The sequence below is a fragment of the Monomorium pharaonis genome, chromosome 8 (genome assembly GCF_013373865.1).
Source record: "Monomorium pharaonis isolate MP-MQ-018 chromosome 8, ASM1337386v2, whole genome shotgun sequence".
In the NCBI taxonomy this organism is placed as follows: domain Eukaryota; kingdom Metazoa; phylum Arthropoda; class Insecta; order Hymenoptera; family Formicidae; genus Monomorium; species Monomorium pharaonis.
Window position 1 is genome coordinate 21,292,155 of NC_050474.1, and position 19,329 is coordinate 21,311,483.

The 19,329-nt window shown below is 36.1% G+C and overlaps 3 protein-coding genes across 4 annotated transcripts; 1 reads left to right on the plus strand and 2 right to left on the minus strand.

Annotated features, from left to right (window-relative positions):
• Positions 1–6,526: 6,526 nt before the first annotated feature.
• LOC105832071 (SH3 domain-containing protein Dlish) lies at positions 6,527–9,979 on the plus strand. Its single transcript, XM_012672698.3, has 5 exons — positions 6,527–7,168; positions 7,720–7,955; positions 8,142–8,510; positions 8,736–9,003; positions 9,461–9,979. The coding sequence occupies exons 1-5, from the start codon at positions 7,120–7,122 to the stop codon at positions 9,721–9,723; spliced, it is 1,185 nt and encodes a 394-aa protein (XP_012528152.1). The 5' UTR covers positions 6,527–7,119; the 3' UTR covers positions 9,724–9,979.
• A 17-nt stretch (positions 9,980–9,996) lies between these two features.
• Positions 9,997–13,612, minus strand: LOC105832070. 2 transcript variants are annotated; one of them, XM_036291461.1, is made up of 4 exons: positions 11,683–13,612; positions 10,803–11,385; positions 10,389–10,611; positions 9,997–10,307 (listed from the first exon to the last, which is right to left on the minus strand). In XM_036291461.1, exons 1-4 carry the CDS (start codon positions 11,990–11,992, stop codon positions 10,119–10,121), a joined length of 1,305 nt encoding a protein of 434 aa, XP_036147354.1. In that variant the 5' UTR covers positions 11,993–13,612; the 3' UTR covers positions 9,997–10,118. The 2 variants fall into 2 exon arrangements, with proteins under 2 accessions (XP_036147354.1, XP_036147356.1); XM_036291463.1 differs by having other exon boundaries at positions 10,803–11,338; positions 11,683–11,892.
• Positions 13,613–13,711: 99 nt separating this feature from the next.
• Positions 13,712–18,759, minus strand: LOC105832065 (SH3 domain-binding protein 5 homolog). The gene is made up of 7 exons (XM_012672687.3): positions 18,124–18,759; positions 17,177–17,239; positions 16,961–17,098; positions 16,234–16,395; positions 15,749–16,046; positions 15,527–15,669; positions 13,712–15,447 (listed from the first exon to the last, which is right to left on the minus strand). The coding sequence occupies exons 1-7, from the start codon at positions 18,169–18,171 to the stop codon at positions 14,251–14,253; spliced, it is 2,049 nt and encodes a 682-aa protein (XP_012528141.1). The 5' UTR covers positions 18,172–18,759; the 3' UTR covers positions 13,712–14,250.
• Positions 18,760–19,329: the final 570 nt, after the last annotated feature.

Here is a 19,329-nt window from a genome sequence, read left to right on the forward strand (position 1 = left end):
TTGAGATAGCGTTTCCAGTTTTGTCAACATCGAAAAATTACCTAAAGAGAGAATATCTTAAGGCGAAGAAACGAAGACTCTATCAGCTCTGGCCGCAATTTCTGTGTATCTCTCGAGATTTAACAGAGACCGAGTGTTAAATTATGTTGGACATAACTTGTCTATTGCGAATTTTTTATTTCTATACAGATTCGAGTTGATTGTTGGGGCTGGACGATACAGAGACATAAAAAGAAAGCGCAGATTATTTTTTCTGTATGAGAATACTCCATATATATATATATATGTGTGTGTGTGTGTGTGTGTGTGTGTGTGTGTGTGTGTGTGTGTGTGTGTGTGTGTGTGTGTGTGTGTGTGTGAATGTCCGTGTATCAAATTATATTATACGCTACAATATAAAGGAAAAAATAGATTTTTTTAATATATTCATATGCAGTATGTGTGTATATATATATATATATATATATATATACATACATATATATATTATATTGAAGCATGAACGAACAAGCAAAAAATTATATGTACGTGTAAAAGAAGATGTAGATACTGAAAAGAAATATAATATACGAGAGATAGTACGCAAGAGGGTAAGTTTTATTACGAACTCTGTTGTCATTTATTACATACACACAGACTTTATTCTTTTTTTTCTTTTGTACTGCATTATATACTTTTCGTTGTCTAAATATTTTTATGCCGAGGTATACATGACGGAGTTCCCAGTGACACGATATAATAATCTCTGATTTAAATTAGACTACTCACTCAAATGTATTTGTAAAAGTGGATGTACACAAGCGAGCGATCAGCGGAGATAAACTTTCGCTCTGTTACAGTTTCCAAGATGTTCATCATAGTGAATGTTTGTTAACGTTGTGGCTTTGCGTTCAGACTGATTAAAGTAAGACGATAGATCAAAGAAGATTTCCGAAGAAATTTATCCTCACATTTTCGCTGTTAGCTTGTCGCCCGTTCGCTCGGTCTACACCCACCTTAAGAGTGTAATTTTGATTTTGTACTGCATCAAAAAAAAATTTTTTTTCGAGATTACTTGCGTTATGCTTGTGTCCGAGTGCAGGATACGAAAAACTGACACCGGGATTGTATGCACGGTTCGTACATACACATTCCCGGTTAGCGATATGATTGTTGCGATGATGATAGTTACGACAACGTAAATCGTATACACTTGCATTATATTTCCATTGTGTAGCAAAACATGATTATTAAATACATGATTGTGTATCGAAAATATACACGCGTATCTACATATGCTGAGACTGCTTCGAAGATCTCTTATCGTATATACATTTGTCTTTTCTCTTTATCTCTTTTCTCTTTTTTTTTTAAATATAGCTACAGTGCCAGTAATTCTTGCATCAGATTGTGGAAAAAGGGAAAAGGCAACGAGAAATTTCCATGCTCATGAGAGAAAGAGAAAGAGAGAAAAAAACGAACTCAATCACTCTGCGAGTACTCGATTTTGGTGTATTTGGATGGAGTAAATGTTAGATTTTCAAAGCAATCTGTTAATATAAAGCTGACGATGTATATGAGGTAATCGAATAGAATAGAATACATTCATTATGATATACATATATAAATATATGCCCTATGTAACATTCGGTCATATACATAAGATACGTTACATTGTGTGTAATGTTACAATAAGGTAAGCATCCCATCTAAGGTATAAAAGAATGTAATAGTCTATGTTTTTCATACACGTACATACATACACACACTCAGTTTATCGTAGAACGTAAAGAAGTAAAAGGATAAAATTCGTAATACCTAATAAAATAATTATATAATACAGCTCTCGGTTTTTCGAATACGTCTTAAATTATTTTTAAAAAAACGAAACAAATTTTGGTTTCAACGATATGTAAACTGCCATGACACTAAAGAATGTATTTCATTTTCGCACAGGGATGATGTATTATAATTTTCGTGGCGGAAATATATTGAAAAAGTATTGAAAGAAGGAAATTGAGTTCGTACGATGCCTGAGTCCACGCGGAGGAGGGAAGAAAAAGGATATTTATTAATTAATTGGATCACGGCGTGCGTACGATATTCGAGATGTGTCGTGCTTGTATAATATAATTATGACACACGCGCGCGTGTGTGTGTATGTGTGTGTGTGTGTCTTCAAACACTGCTGACGCCCGGTCAACCAGCGAGCTCTCGGGAGCAGACGTCGGAAGTGATTTTTATCGTACGCTTCGCTAAGATTATCTTTGTTGTTATTATATGTTTAGAATTTTCGAAACACAAATTGTAAGTGCTAGCTGATACGACCTATACGTGTGCGTGCGCGTGCATACCTCCTTACCTAATTTGCTCTATGGTTTCTTAATTAGAAAAAAAAATCCGCGACACGTTTGTCGACCAGAAATTGCGCGGATTTTCGTTCAATAATACGGCGCCGATGACGCGCGTGTTATCGTCGATACCATTATCAGTCAAATACGCGTACATGTGCACCGCGCGCCCAGCGTATACCGTGTCGTACTATTTTTGACTTATTGCGAAAACAAGAGAATCACATAAAGGCGAGATCGCCCGCGTCTGCCACTCGATAGACGACGGCACACGCGCACGCCTAAGGAGAAAAATATTTGAATAGACGATAAGGCGTATATGAGTGTTTGTGCGATAACAAAATTTAAAAAGAAAAAAAAGAAAAACGGGCTGATGCGGATATCGTGTAGTGTGAAGACGAGAAAGGACTTTGCTCCGCGACGCGCCGCCGTAATCTAAACTGCAACTTGGCGGAAATTCCAATAGCGACAAATAGTGACCTATAATCGACGATATAATCTGTAACGTGACGATCCGCGAAGTCTCTTCTGCGTTCCGCTCGAAAAAGCAATCTCATATCTGTGCGCTGGTTACAGCTATCCAGACTTCACAAGTATCCGAGAGAGAAAGAGAAAGAGAGAGTGATGTGAGGACGTCTTTCTCGAGCGAATGAGATTTTTTAAATTTTTAGATATCCCTCTCGAATGTTTTTGAGACATTCAAGCATATTCTCTTGGGCGTTCTTTCAAATTTTTTAAAGGCATTTAGACATCCTTTAGGTGTTCTCAATTTTTTAGATATCGTTTAGCCATCTTTCCGGCGTTTTAAAATTGTTCGGCGCCTTTTAGATACCTTTTAGACATCCTTTAGAAATGCCCTAAATTTTGGAGGCGTTGTTTAGACACTTTGTAGACATTCTAAATTTTTGAAGTTATTTAGTCACTTTTTACGACGTTCTAGACAATTTTTTGTGTCGTTTGGGTACGAGACGCTGTTATTTGACATTGTTATCGGAAATTTATTTAACACGGTGGAAATTGCGGAAATTATTTAATAACGCGTCGAGAATGCGTCACGCGAGCTTCAAGAAGAAAGGCTAATGGGATCTTTTTGTACACAGTATAATTTATTTTCTCAACTTATATATATGCATATATATATTATATATATGCTCTTATTTATTTAGTGATTTGCGAAGAACTGTGTCGAGCATTAGAGTAAAAGAATATCTCGCGACTGTGCTCTAGGATTTATAATTCTTAAGAACTCCAACGTGTCATTGAACTACACACAACAAAGTGCAATACGAAAGTACAAAGTCTGACCTCCTATTCTCTCGAATTTTGTAAATCCCCTCCCACAAGAGGGAGAGAGAAGAAGAAACGAAGAGAAATCGATCGATCGCTCCTCTTTAAGTGTTCTCGCCCTTGCGGCTCTAAAAATCTGCAAGGGCATAATAAATTAGCGACGATGAGCACCCGGCTCTCTTTCGCGGCTCATACGAGATCTTCACGATATCCATCGTGATCGTATCTGCACTGCGATAAATTTATCCCGATATAATACAGTGAAACTCCATTTTACAAGAGCTCGGCCCGCTCGTTCTCGAAGTTTCGTCTTCGCCGTGGATATGTAGTTGCGCTGTATTATTTTAAAAAAATAGGAACGATTTTGTACCGAATCGATTTTGTACCTATTTCACACAGCCATATACATATTACACACGACATATACGCATACACATGTACACACACACACACACGACACACAAACAATCCTTCGTTAAAATCTCGCGATTTCTGTACGCCTGAAGCATTACGAGTAGTATATATATACATACATATATATATATATATATATATATATATATATATATATATATATACACATATATATACATATATATATATATATAGAAGCATTTCTACGGTCTCATATTAACCGAAGTTAACATTAATGGTACCTAAGTAGTCGATCCGCAAATCTAATGACTAAATATTCGGCACAATTATGACATAACTGTACATATATATACGAATATTTTCCAGAAAGAGATGAAGAAAAACCAAGTAATACCCGCAATTGTTAAGCATAAGTCAGAAGAGCTCTGTTATATAGGCAAGAACGAATATACCACCGTCGTTTATATTAATTGAATACAATAAAAGCAAGTTTCGAGCAAAATCTGCTTACGTCTTAATCTGTGTCGTCAATCACAACTTTATTTTAATTCAATAAAAACATTCGGATTTCTTCTGGATGTTTGATAAAATAGTTCCTTTTTTAAAACAAAAAATGGTTTAATTTTTAATTGGAAGCAAATAATGATTAGATAAATTATTTTCTATTATATTTTTTTATCTTTTTCTTATTTTATACATAATATAAAACATATATAAAATAGAGCAAATTACACACATGTTTTTTATTGCATTTTGAGAAATACAAATATATTAAATCTGACTGTTGAAGAGAATATTTAAATTAAAGAATCATTTACTCTATAAAATACTTTTTCACTAATATAATTATTTCATTTTAAGTTATGTTATAAAAGCATGTCATTTATTTTTACAAATATTTAATATTTATACTTTAAATAAACTATGTACAATAGAAGTTATGTTTATAACATTTTGTTTTTATTAAAAACAGTTTGTTTTATATTATTATAATATCAGAATTTAAGAAATAATGTCTCTATTTTTCTGTATAAATAATATGTACTTTAAATATTGAAAATAACTTGTACAAAATTTAACGAGACAAGTTAATTCGTAAATAAATAAACATTTTGTCCATTTGCAGAAAAACTATAATTTATTATATACATCGCAACTTTATATACATTCTTAAATGCTTAAAATATTTATATTAAAACATTCAAATTTAGATTGTTATTTCTGAAGAGATTTCCATTAAAGCACACTTCTTAGTAAAATAGTTTTGGTTTGTGTAAAAAATTTCCGTTAATTTTTTGTATTACTTTCAAATAAAATATAAAATAATTTGAATTATTTTATTATTTTGTAAATGTAAATGTAAATACATCTCTCTAAAATACCTGCGAGGATTTATCGTTTTGCCTATGCCAATTAAGGAAGAGGTTAGGCGAGAAATGAAACACGTGGCTCTCGATGCCGTCCAAAAATCGTCGAAGTTATCAGGAAAACAGGAAAGACTAGAAAGTTACAAGAAGTAGTACAAACCAATTCCGATTTGAATCTCCCGCCCTCTAGGGAATTATAATTTGAAATAGGTAAGTGAACTAGAGTATTTAAATTTTGAGATTTTAGGTTGGATAACATGTTATAACTATACGAGACAACTGCAGATGAGGCGCGAAATTCGAATTAGATTTCGTTTATGCCACCTCTTATAACCTCCTTGCGGTACATATTTCCCTGATAATTCCGGCGATTTTTCGAAGCTTGAAAGACACGAGTTTCATCCTCCCTCGCCTAACCTCTTTCTCTTGGGAAGAAAAAGAGAGACAGAGAAAGAGAGGTGATCGAGTTAAGTTTACATAAACGCAGATATTTAAAATCACAATTAAACTACAATTAAAAATAAAACAATATAATTGAAATGTATATCTGTCTTTATGCACATTTCCAAACATTCCTTTAAATCTTTCTCTAATTAAAAGTTAAAGTGAAATATTGGAAAGGGACCTTGCAACCTAAATTATCTTGAAAAGGCTATGGATTTGATACAGAATTTGGAACTGTCGTGGAATTCTATCAGAAATAAAATCAAATTGTGACAATGGATTAACAGTGAAAATCAAGCAGCATGGTTTGGTTAATGGCAAAAATTTAATGGTATATACACATTTAATTTTTATTATATTATTATATTTATTTTTAATTGCTTTGTAAAATAACAATTGTTATTTAAACTTAAGCTTAAATTTTCAGTCATTTTGTGCTTGGATGTTTTCTATCTGTTGACAGTCAAGTACTGAATCTAATAACATTGATAATATCTAAGTTTCCTACAAAGGTATCTACAAAAATTAGACAGGTAAGGTAAAAGGAAAGTAAAGAGAAAGTAAAATTAAAATAAAAGAAGCTTGTTGCAGCTATTGTTGAAAGGTACGAAAATAAAAATAAAGTGGTAATGATAAAATCATTTGTGGAAATTTCCACAAATGATTTTTTTATCATTACCACGTACTTTATTTTTATTTTTATTTCTATCATTTACATATATCAATTATTATTATTATTATTGTCGTATGCATTTGCCTCCATATATTTTAATAAGGATATGTATTATATACATTTTAGCACCCGCAACACTTTCAACTCATTTATCTGATGTGAGTCCTCTCCTCGGCAAGTGCAGTGTCGATCTCGGAATCATGAAAATTTAACGGGAACCGGCCAAACAATCTCGTATCGTCATCCTGTAGCGCTCTCTACCTGCCGTGTCCAGGATTAATTCGTGCGATCGCGGCCGCGGAGGGTCCTGGACCTCCGAGGACCCGTGAGAACCCGACGGTGGACGGGAGGAAACGCGGAGAACGCGTCCGCTCACCGTTGCGGAAGGTGTGTCTCGGTTGCGTCGTAATCGTGCGGCGGCCAGATTTCGGTTTCACTCCGAGACAGTTCTCTTTCTCTCTCTCTTCGGCACCGCATCCTTCCGCGTAAATTTCCATATATCCTCGGAGTAACATACACACATATATAAGGCCGCGGCGAGAAATCAGACGCGCGCATTCCACAGGAGGCGGGTGTTCGCGCGTGGTCGCCGCGCTGGAGATGTGAGAGATTCCGGAACGGGGTACGCGAGTAAAATCGCAGAATGGCTTTCCTGTGCCCCGTGCGCATACGTCGCGGAAAGAAGAAGAAACGTAAGTAAATGACGCGAGTCGTATGAGAAAGAATGAGGAAGCGAGAGACTGAGGGAGAAAGATCGAGGGCATGGTAGTTTGGTCGCGAGGGCCAGTTGTCACATTCGACCTGATCACCTGTTCCTCGGGACCGAACCGGTTATGCAGCTTCCACTCCGCAGCCTCCGCCAAAGCGGAGGAGCCAGACCGAGTTCGTGCATCGATTACGCGCGACTTTCGATTTTTCTTTCTGGAAAATGCACAAATCGCCACCTCATAAAAAAACATTAGTTTTAAAATCAATTACCATTACTGTCGTTTTTCTGAAGTGTCTTGTAAAAGTTTTTATATTTGAAATACTTTTTGTTATCACAATTTGACAGTATATGTCAAATTTTAATTATCATAATGTTAAGAATTTGTTTTTCAGAAATAACTTTATTTTAAAATATATATACATGATCATACATTGTGTATATAAAATTATAAAATTTTTTAAAAAATTTATTTTATTCTTGTAAAAGTTCCATGCAAATTTATTTGCATTTATAACAAATTATTAATTCCAATAGCCGGAACATACAACTTTAATTTGGAAAAAGACTGTGGGACTGGAGGCACAGGACTTGGAAACTTGGGTACCAGAGTGCCAATGCCTCCTGGTCGGATAACTGGAAGCGCGAGCATTGAAACACTTGTAAGGGTTGGCATTGAAAAGGAGAATGGACTTTCTCCGGACAGTAAAATGGTCATTGTGCATGACTTTACCCCCTGCGTGGATGATGAACTTCAAGTCAAAAGGGGCCAGGTTAGCGATTGTGATTCGCAAAATTGTTTTTCAACTTTTGTTAAATCAAATAATTTACATATATATTTTTAATTTTTTTACCTTTCACATTTTGCCCGCATAAAAAATTGTATAATATCAAACAGTAGGAAACAATATACTTATTATAGAAAAAGTTTGTACTAATATTCTTTTTATTATTTTTAGATAGTGAATGTACTTTACAGAGAAAACGATTGGGTATACGTGATAGCGGCGGATACGCGTATGGAAGGCTTTGTGCCACACTCTTATTGCGCACCGTACACATCACAACTAGCGGAATTGACGCTGGCTAACCTGAACAATGTGAAGAAGAAGCTACCGCGATCCAGCGAAAATGATTGTGATCTTCTTAGCACGGGCCGCTTGCAAGAGACGCAGCAGACCGATACCGGATCGGCCTCAGATTGCGAAAGCTACGCACGAAATAATATCACCACTGCAGACGTCAATGTCAATCGTTCCAACATCACGCAATCCCAAAATTCTATACAAACTATATCGTCCCAGCCAGACATACATCCCTTCTTCAAGGTACTGATTAACTAGCCAAGTGTCATAAAAACATCTAATTTCCGATTTAATATATTTTGTTAAAAATATAAATTTGAATTCTCAATTTAAATTTAATTAATATATTTTTCTATTAAAAGTTTTTAATTTCTTTGGATAAATAAAATAAACTGGGTGCTTTATTATGGCACTCATTAATCCTCTTTGATGAAGACTCGTCAGCGAGAAATTCTGTGCGTCTCACAGGATCCATCAGCTGGAAGGTACATCGTTCTTTATACGTTCGTTGCGCGAGACGAGAACGATGTTAGCGTTGAAAGAGGCGAATTCGTGACCGTGCTAAATCGCGACGATCCGGATTGGTTCTGGGTGCTCCGACATTGTGACGGCAACGAGGGTTTCGTACCGTCTGGTTTCGTCTATCCCGGTCACGTTCTTCATTCTTATGCATCGACCACCACAACGGCCGCCACTGCCACTACAAATACAGCGTCTGCAGAGGCTCATAGTCCAGGTTGACTTTTTAGAAATTACTAAACCGTTTTACGAATTTTAGAAAAATTTTTTATATGAATATATTGTTATATTTTATATGCTAAAACGACATAACTAAAAAAAATGTTACTTTTTTAGTTATGTCGTTTTAGCATTAAGAAAAGGTGAAAAAGAATCTAAATGATAAAGAATGAATATATTGAATAAAATTAAAGATATTGAATTCTACATCAGTAGACCAAATCACTACACGAAAATTGCATTTTAAAAAAAGTAATAATATTACAAAATTTTAATAATTCAAAATGTTCAAATTGGAAAATTTTGTTTCTTGTGTTATATTGTTGCTGTAGCAAATGAACAATATATGCATATATCAATGATAAACTTCAATAGAATTCTGTAGCGTCTAAATAGGACTGCAATTATTATTAATCTCCCTCCATAATTATCGATTGGTATTAATAATCTTGCAGGCAAAGGTACGGGAGGCGAATCGTTGCAGCAAAAGGGAGTGCGAGATTTTCGAGATGACAATGCCGGTACGGAATTAGTGGTACTTTATGATTATAAGGCGCAGGCGCCGGATGATCTGTCAGTGAAACGGGCCGATTGGATTTACGCGGATCTTGGAAATCAAAATGTGGAAGGTTGGCTCTGGGCTTACGCGCCCAAGACCCGTAAATATGGTTTCATTCCTAAAGCGTACGCGCGACCTCCTGCCATGACTAGCTTATGATTCGAATTGTTAGGGAAGAAAGAAAACTCGCCTTTATTACTTTGAGCAAGTTCGCAATATCTTTGTACCGTCCATTTATGTATCGCATATCGTCAAGTGTATGTAAAGAGCGGGATAACTAATGTTTTATTTAAATATTTACGATTAATTATATTAGATTACTGACCCGAACAATGCAAGAGAGAAAATGAATTTAGTTTAGTGGATTAGGTTAAAAAATTAATATTTTAAGAAATAAACGAGATTATTTGTAATACGAGATGCAACTTTTTCTCAGATTTCTCATTAGCTTTGTCTATTTTTCCTATACATTCCTTGTGATTTATATTGGATAGGTTTACATTTTCATAACAATTACTTAAAAGACAAAATATACATGTGTTAATGGAACAAGTTTAGTGTACAATAACATTTACATTGAGACTGGTACAGCCAGAAGTGATATGGCTGATCAATCCCTCGTGAAGAACTATACAATCGCCGGCCAAGAAGACGTCACGTGGACTTTGGGTGATTCTCAAGGACGTCACAGGGCCTGTGTATGTGAGCGAACGGAATCCCCCGTTCTCGATGCTGTCAACAGCCTGTCGGTCAAATAATTTAAATGCCATTTTTTAACAGTGATACATCTTTATCTTATGCGCACGAATTGATCTGGCGAATACCTGAATACTACACCGAAGTCTGTCAGCCGTGTCCCCGACGTCTAATCCCGCCACCCAGGCAATGATCATGTCTTTCTCGCATTGGCCCTCTCCGCCGGCGTGTACCTCCTTGCAACATGCGTAATTGCGACTGTGCAGACGCGCTGCCAACACCGGCAGAGGTAACCGATTTCGGTACTTGGGGTTTATTTGAACGCCACCGAACAGTCTTGCTGAAGAATCTCTTATTGTTATAGAAATTTCTAGGATTAGTGGTTTATTTAGACGCATTAATCAATAATCTAAATAATTTTGATCGCAAATTAAATTCTTATTCGACATTTTTATTTGAAAAACCATATATGTTTTAGAAAATATGTTTAGCGAATAAACCACGTTTGTGTAATGTTTATGCAACGATAATAATTTACTAACGAGAGCTTTCCGGACACTAGTAGGAGAGCTAGACATCGACTGGAATTGCAGGAAAGAGCTTCGTAGCTGATGATGAGCGTGCTCTCGGCGCCAGGTTCAACGCTAAGGATAGGCACATCGGGATGATCGAAGAGGAAGTGATGGGTGAGCGCAGAAAAGGCGACGTTCACCGAACAATCTAGACGTGGGCAACGTATGGGTCTGCGGGAGCAGTCGCCGGAGGATGCCAGAGAGGGACTTTTGACCTTAATCTCGGGGATGTATTGATCCGTCGTGATATTTCTCCTCGTTGCCGTCGTTGTCATATTGCAATAGCCATGTTGCTGTTGACACTGTTTCCCGCAGCTCTTTACTTGCTCCTCTCGCCGCGGATCGTCTCGATAGTGACCGTACGAGACGACATCCGACTCGTAATTTAACGCCTCGTTATTTACCTCGACACCGGATGCCGTCCTGTTGAAGTTGCCTGCCCATTGATCACGACGCGGGTCGTACGTTCTCGAACGTGCACGATCGTCGCGATCATTGTCTCTGCCCTGGAAGAAACTCATATGCGATCTTCGAGGCTGAGGATGCTCCACACCTAAGAGATATGTCTTTCTTTTCAGGCGATACTTAATTTTTGTTTCGAAAGTCTAACGAACGATAATTAATCCATGCATACCGACTCTTGCAACAATTATCGTCGCTATATTATTTGATTCCTATTTCGAAATGATGAACGATTTTAAGATTTTATTATTCTTTTGACTCTTCTTGCGACACAGGAAGAAATAATGCATAGTATGTTACATAGAAAATTTTGTGACAATCTCATAATTTTCTTTTTTTTTTCGTTTCTACATGTAATAATAATTAAAATGAATAATATTTTATCGACCTGATTGAGTTGAAAAGTTTCGCACGCAACCTTGACACAACAAGTAGCCCTCGGAACAGTGTGGGTCCTGCTCGGAATCAGCGACGCTTCCGCCGAGATTTGCGTCATCGATGATAATGTGACAAATTGCACACTGTCCAAACTGCGCAGCTTCCTGCTCGTTTTCGTTCGCTTCTTTTTTCTCTTGGTTTGTACCTACTTTTTGAATTTTTGTACCTTCGTCCTCGCTTTGATCTTCGTCGACTTCCCGTTCTTCATCTTGCATCTCATCCTCCGTAGCCTCGCCAGAGATTTCTTTTCTTTTCTGCATTCTTTCGTTATCCGAATACTTACGAACGAAATGAAGATAATTTAACCCCTACAATGCGATATGAATAGAGACAAATAAATTTTTGTGATTTCCTACAAAGATTTCTTTTCATCGAAATAAAAGGAATTATCCAGCATTAATTAATTGTCAAGCTATTCGAGCGAACAAAATCATGAATCTTAAATTGAATTCAATATTAATTAATGCAAATAAATTTATCAAAATAATATAAATATTAACTTTATATATAATTAACATGTAAATAATATTTATATTTAACTCTTGCAAAAAATAGACTAGCTTCTATATACATATTTTATAAGATTCACTCGAGAAAATTGCGTTTGTGAATCATAATTGATTAAAAAATATTTGTTGGATTGCGTTTACAAAAGTTAAAATTGGAAATCTATAATCTTCCTTATCAAATAAATTTTGTGATAACTAATTGCGATTTGCATCTTTGTTGTTTACAGTCTCGTGCATATAGATATCACATGCCTTGCGATGATTATTTATCGCGCGGCCGTCGGCTTTGGCGGCTCTATAATCGACTCTCTCGTTTTCCATTTCTTCGCGAAGCATCTTCAGTAATTCTTATCACCACACCGATAACCTTTCGTCGATGACGCGTGTCTCCGTGATCGGCCGATCTTCGTCACGAGCGTCTATCTTTGCAATAGACTACAGTTTCCGGTGTCTGAAACTCTGCGTCTATCATGCAAAACATATCATTATATAAGTGCACTTCTTTCTCTTTTATAAAATTATTATCTTATATTTAATAATGATATAGAGATACGATCATCACACATCCCTCTTCGCGATTTTGTTATTTTCAACGCGTTATGTTATTTTATAATAAAACTATTACAGTTAAAATTTATATTAATTGAAACTAATTTAAAAGTATTATCTATATCATTATTTTATTTTAGGTAACGTTTAATTGACTCAAAATTACCAAAGCAAATTGTCATTGTACTTGTTATTATTACATTAAGTATGCACCCTCCGTCGACGAGCTTACCCAGATCCAAAGAGTTAATGTTCCCTCGTTGGCAATTATTTGTGCAGATTATAAAAAAGTTACTTACATTGTAAGGACGAGAGACAACTCTTTTGAATTTACAAAGTGATTCGTGACGCAATGAGTTATTCGACCGATTGAACTCCAATTGACAAGCGTTCTCGATTCGCTGTAATTTAGTTCAAGAGAATTTACACACGTCAGAGCCAGAAAATGCTCGATACGCCACGGTATTTAGATCAGATGTATAAGGCCATCTTGACGTCTCTCGAAACAAAGAAACAGGTCGTAATGATATTAGCGTAATATCGTCGCAAAAAAATTCGATGTCTGCGATTCATTGTGCTCTTCTCCCGCAGGTCTTTAAAATCGTTCAGCCTTAACTTACATAGAAGTTTTTTTTACGCTGGTAGGTCGATACGGGATATAAAGCCATTGATCTTTGGCTTTGACGCTTGTATGTATGTATGTATATACAATCAATGAGTTTTACCTCGATATCTATTTGTTTGTGCGGAATATGTTGATATTTCTTATCTATGATACTTAATAAATTTATGAATTAAAAGCAGACTGAAGTATCATCGAGGTTTTTACATTGCATTCTTAAAAAAGTAAAGAAATTTTTTTTTTATACTAAATAATACGGCAGTAACTACTGGTTGCGTGAATAAAGTACACATGTAGTTGCTTATTAAGAAACACGTATTTTATTAAAAAAGTACATATTAAAAGATTAGAAAATAGTAAACGATACGATGCGTACATCGCCTGGTCGGTTTTTAATAGCAGGTATATATGCATAATTGGGACTGAGCGCGTAAATTTATTATTTAATCCATTCCATGCTGATACTTCAATGATCACATTTTTCGATCGTAATCCTGTGATTACGTTTAGTTTCAATACAAGTAAAGTATTAATATATAACAGATATAACTAATCGACGGTTTATATTTAATACGATATACCATTAATGAACGTTGTAACATTTAATAATTAGCCGTTGTATAATTTGCAATGAAACTACAGAAACATTTTTCGTGACTCCTCAAAGACGCGAAATTGTTTCAGAATGTTTTTAAAGTTACATTAAGGCTACAACGTTTTATTTTCAGAGTTCTTGTTGTGAACGACATTAATAATTAATTCTCTACTTACACACGTGTTAAACGCAGAAATCACGTACTTATCGTATAAGCGATTTATTTTGATCGCATTCTTGTACTCATTTCTTAACATCGCCTGTCTTCATCTCTGGACAATCGTTGACCAACTTGTGCCTCACGTTCGCCAATCTTTCTGCGCTGATCGCCTGTATATTGCCCAGATGAGAATTATCCAGCAATGTCTTCAGGTTTTGTTTACCGCTCAAATTGATCATGCTGCTACTTTTACCTCTGAGCGCCGATATCGCGGACGTTTGCCCGAAGAATGATAGAAGCGGTAATTCTTTAATACTGGCGGTTTTGCTCGCGAATCTCTTGGAAATGGAATATTTATCAAGTTGATCCGTGCTCTCAGTATCTAAGGATTTGGCGGAGGATAATAATACATTCATTCGTTTTATCGGACTGGAATTGGCACTGCATGATGCACGCTTTTGCAGAATGTCAGAGTTAGATCGCAACTGCGATAATGCGACATCGTTCTGTGTGTTCTCCAAGTGTTGGTTAACGCCAGAAGTCGCTGCGACATGACGCCCTGATAAACTAGATTTCGCAGGCAGGAACTCGATATTAGAAACGTGCGTGACACGCGGTAAATTCGAAAGTTGTACGTGGCTCTTATTGGCTAAAGTATCATTTGTATTACTACAGCTATCTTTTCCACCTTCTTTTCTTGTAACATTAATATCGGCATTGTTAAGGGCGTTAATGTCCCAGCTGCTCTGTGTTTTTCTATCCTTAATATTAAATCGAGAGATTCTGTTTGGCACGTATTTCGATATAATTGTGCTTCCTGTTCTTTCAGCGATTTTATTCTCGAAATTAGACGTACCTTTGTTTATTGGACTGTTGTTTAGCGACTTTGAAGTATTGCTCTTTAAAACAAATGTCGACGCGCAACGTAAGGCTGTCGTCGAATCAGTCGTTGAATACGATTTTAACAATCTACCTCTTTCATTAGTCCTCGAATTTTCAGTCGATTTTGAAAATTGATTTGAACTATGCGCGTTAGATAATTCGGCAGATGAAAGATCGGGACACGTCTCGTTTACGACGCTGCTTTCAACCGTGTCCGGTAGGTCGGAAGAACTTTGTGCGCCGCGTTCTTTAACATGCAACGAATTTTCGGTCGACAAGCGATTCAACTTTTCCATACTAGCTTGCAATTCGAGCTCCCATTGCGTGAACTTGCTCTCACTGCCATCGACAGACCTTTTATCAAGGTGTTCCGCATCGTTTTTTACCGAGCAAGGTTTCTGCAAATTTTAAATAGACGATAGAAATTAACAATCCCAATTTGTACATATAAGATTAATTACTGAATATTTTACTTACATCGTGCAGTTTTTCGTTATACTTAATAGGAGATATTTTACGACTGCCGAGATTGTTGAATTCGTTTTTGTACTTCTGACACATGTCTGAATTAATGAGTTCAGCACCGACGCCGGGTTCTCGTGGTCCATTAGCCACAATATCTAAAATATAAATGTCATATTCATAAAAAAAAAAGATGAAATATTTATTTCGTATGTTTCTAAAATATTTCTCACGTACCGTAATCTCTTCGCTGCTGATGTATCTGATTACTAATTTCTTCTAACGTCCGGAGACTCGTTGCATAATTACGTTTAGCTTCCTTAACAGCTTGCTGCAGGTACTCCACTCTTTCTTTCTGCGTCGCCAACATCTGATCACACTGGGTCTTCAATTCGAAGTATGGTCTAGCTTTTATTATTGCGTTTCGATGCTTTTCCTCCAATTGTAGTAGTTTCTTTTCAGCTTCGTGGAACAGCATCGCCCTTCTGTGATGTTCTCGACCACATTCCGCTTTCTGATTTTCGGCATCCATTACCTTGACGAAAAATATCATTTTATTTTGTTTGTTATTATATTTACAGAAAACAATTATTGGTGAATTAATTAACATTAAATAGACAGAAAGAAGTAACACAATGTCAAGATATTTTCAATGGTTCCAAACGTTTTGCAAAGAAAATTACACGGTTATTGTGTGCTATGTGTTTTGTTCTTATACTTACTTTAATAGTAGCGTGATTGAGCATATCCTGCCATGCCTGGTCAAAATTCCACTCATGCTGATGAGACATGAATCGCGCTTCAGCCAGAGCGACCGTTTCCTTCGCCGCTGCATGAATTTCGCTAGCTCTTTGAAACAGTTGCGCTTGTTGTTGACACTGTACCTGCAAATTAAAATAGGAAATGTCTCATTACTTCACTTATGTAACAGTTTAACTAGTTGTAATTTAAATAATTTAATACAATTAATAATAATAACATAACAAGTTATATTACATATAAAATATTATATTCACACAATAGAATTATAAGTTTTCTGCTGTATATAAATGTATAAAATTTATTAAGTTGTATTAAAGTGAGTAATAATTTTATTAGTAAGTCATAAAGTTATAACTTTTAATATATATTGAATTTATAGAACTTTATTTTAATTACAAGAGTAAACTCAGTCAAATCAGTACGAGTGGAATTTTAACTAGGCAGGATATGCTCATTCATGCCACTATTAAAGCAAGCATCAGAGTAGAACGCGCAGCGTGCGGTAATCAAGCTATGCATTCAATTCTATTTGAGAGCGTTGTGAAACATATTTTGAAGTTGTTGAAAACATTAATTTATCAAATATTATCTAAATTTATAAAAATTTTTTAAAATTCTATATAACTCAGGTATACATATAATTTTTATTCTATTTTATAATATAATAAAATTAAACTAGATATTTACCTGAGCTTGATGAGCCATCTCTAGCGCCTCATAATAACATCTTGCTTTTTCAATGCAACTAGTGCCTAATTTTTCTGTAATTTCTTTCAATCTCCTCGTTGTATCTGAAAGGAGCTGCCCAAAAGCAGTGTGAGCTTCCTAAAAATCAATTAAAATTAAATAAATATTGCAAATATGTAAAATATATTATAAATTAATTAAAATACTGTTTCTTACATCCAATTCAGTCTCCAGCTTATTAATATTATCTGCTGCATTGTTCAAATTCTCCAACTCGATCTAAAAAACAAATTTATCTTATAAAACGTTATCTTTATATATAATTTCTATAATTTAAAGTGCCAAAAAACAATCAGATTTTTTTCAAATATTTGTCTTCACATTTTTTTCTCAAATTCTTCTAAATCTTAAAATCAGAATCTATTTAAATTATCTTTGCAATAAGCTTTAGAATTAAAGATTCAATTTATTTTGTCATTTATTTTAATTGTAACGTTTTATTATATGCAAAAACAGACTATACATTTAAATTATTTTATTTATAAAGAAAAGAATATTGTTACTCATTTGTTATTATTATTCATTACTTTCTTTATATATATCATATAGAAAAAATTAAATAAAGAAAGAACATGTCCGAAGACAAAATTTCCTAGATTGCCTTCTCATGTTTACTCCAAATTTAAAATGTACATTGTGTACTGTAAACTTTAGAGCTGGAGATCACTTTAATTATACTGTCATTTATTTCTTGTTCATCTTTCTTCTTTTTTTCACTTTAATATGAAAAAAGAAACAATTTTATTCATTTATATTAACATTATCTGTCTCTTTAAATGTAACATTACAAAAACAAATTAAAGAGAGACATGTTCCAAGAGAGGAAAGGACCCTTCTGCTGATTAAATCTCCCTTTAACGTAGAACATCTCCATTCATCAGCAGAAGAGAGACGCGGCCGTCATTCGTAACCGCGCGCATCTATCGCGCTTCCCAGGGCACATCTATCGCGCCTGCCAGGGCATATCTATCGCGCAAAGGAAGGAAAGTGAAAGCAAAGTGGGACGATGTACCAGGCGGTGTTAGGCACTGCGACCACGACGAAAAGACATAACCTAAAACGCGACGGGCGTGGAGGCGCGGAATCTCTCGCGCGAACCTCACCTGGATGCGCGGATCCAACGCGGCCTCGGCGTCCTCCGCGACGTCCATCCTGCGGCTGGCGCGGGTGGCATTTAACGCTGGCGCGACGTCGAGGGGGGCGACGTGTCAACTCATGATCGTCGCAAAAGCTGCAAAATCCTGCGTCGGGCGTCGCGGACAGTCGCAGATGGCTTCTGCTTCCTCTCGCCTTTTGACGCGATCTTCCTCGAATGCACGCGGAGAGACTGCGACGCGAATGTTTACATCCCGCGAACCACCACCCTGGCGAACTCTGCGTGTATACGCTGGTATACGCGACTCCCGAGTCCCAAGACTCCGGCGTTTACGAGCGCATAACGTTCTCCCACAACGGCGGAAATGACTTTACGCGCGGATGACGACGAGGGGGATGCCGGGAGGGAATGGTCGGTACGAATCAACACGAGTCACGCCCGAACGTAACTACATACTGACGGAGATAAACAAGCGCAATTGCGAGCGCTGACGCATCTCGATAATGCGTCTACGCCCGCATCATCATCTTGGATCGCACCTCGGCGGCTGCTCGATCACCGCCGTGCTATTCGACCGTCCCGGCGGAATTCGCAAGCAGACCGTCCACTACCGTGGAAGCTCCGGTGGACAGCGACGCGCGAGAGTTGCGATTTGAGAAATTTAGTTTAGAAGAGTCACAGGAATCGATTCGCCCGAGAAGCCGGACTATTCCCTAATCGGCGGAGTTAGGAGAACATGCTAAATTCGGAGCATTGCCAAAGTATAACGCGTTAAATCGGAAACATATTAAGGTAAATTTCAGTTTCAAACTCCGAACTGCTTAACTGGCGATTAACTTGAATTGCCGAGTAAGAATCGCCTCATTAACATGGTTAGAATTATTAATTAAATTATCGTTGTTTGACCGACATGTGGGAAGGAAAATGAGAAACAATGAATTATACAACTAGAACTTGCACTGCAAGTGATGAATTTATCGATTGAATTAATTGTCGATTAATTTATTAAAGTTTTATTAAAACCAATAAAATTATTAAGTTTTTAAGTTGTTTAATTATATGAATAAACATTTTTTAACTAAATTAAATTGAAGTTTAATGACGCATAAAATTAATTCAGTATAAGTTAAATTTAAAACTTGCACGAACAAAAATCTAACTTATTGTCAGTTAAAGGTTGCATGAATTAATTTTACAAGTCATTTATTAACTG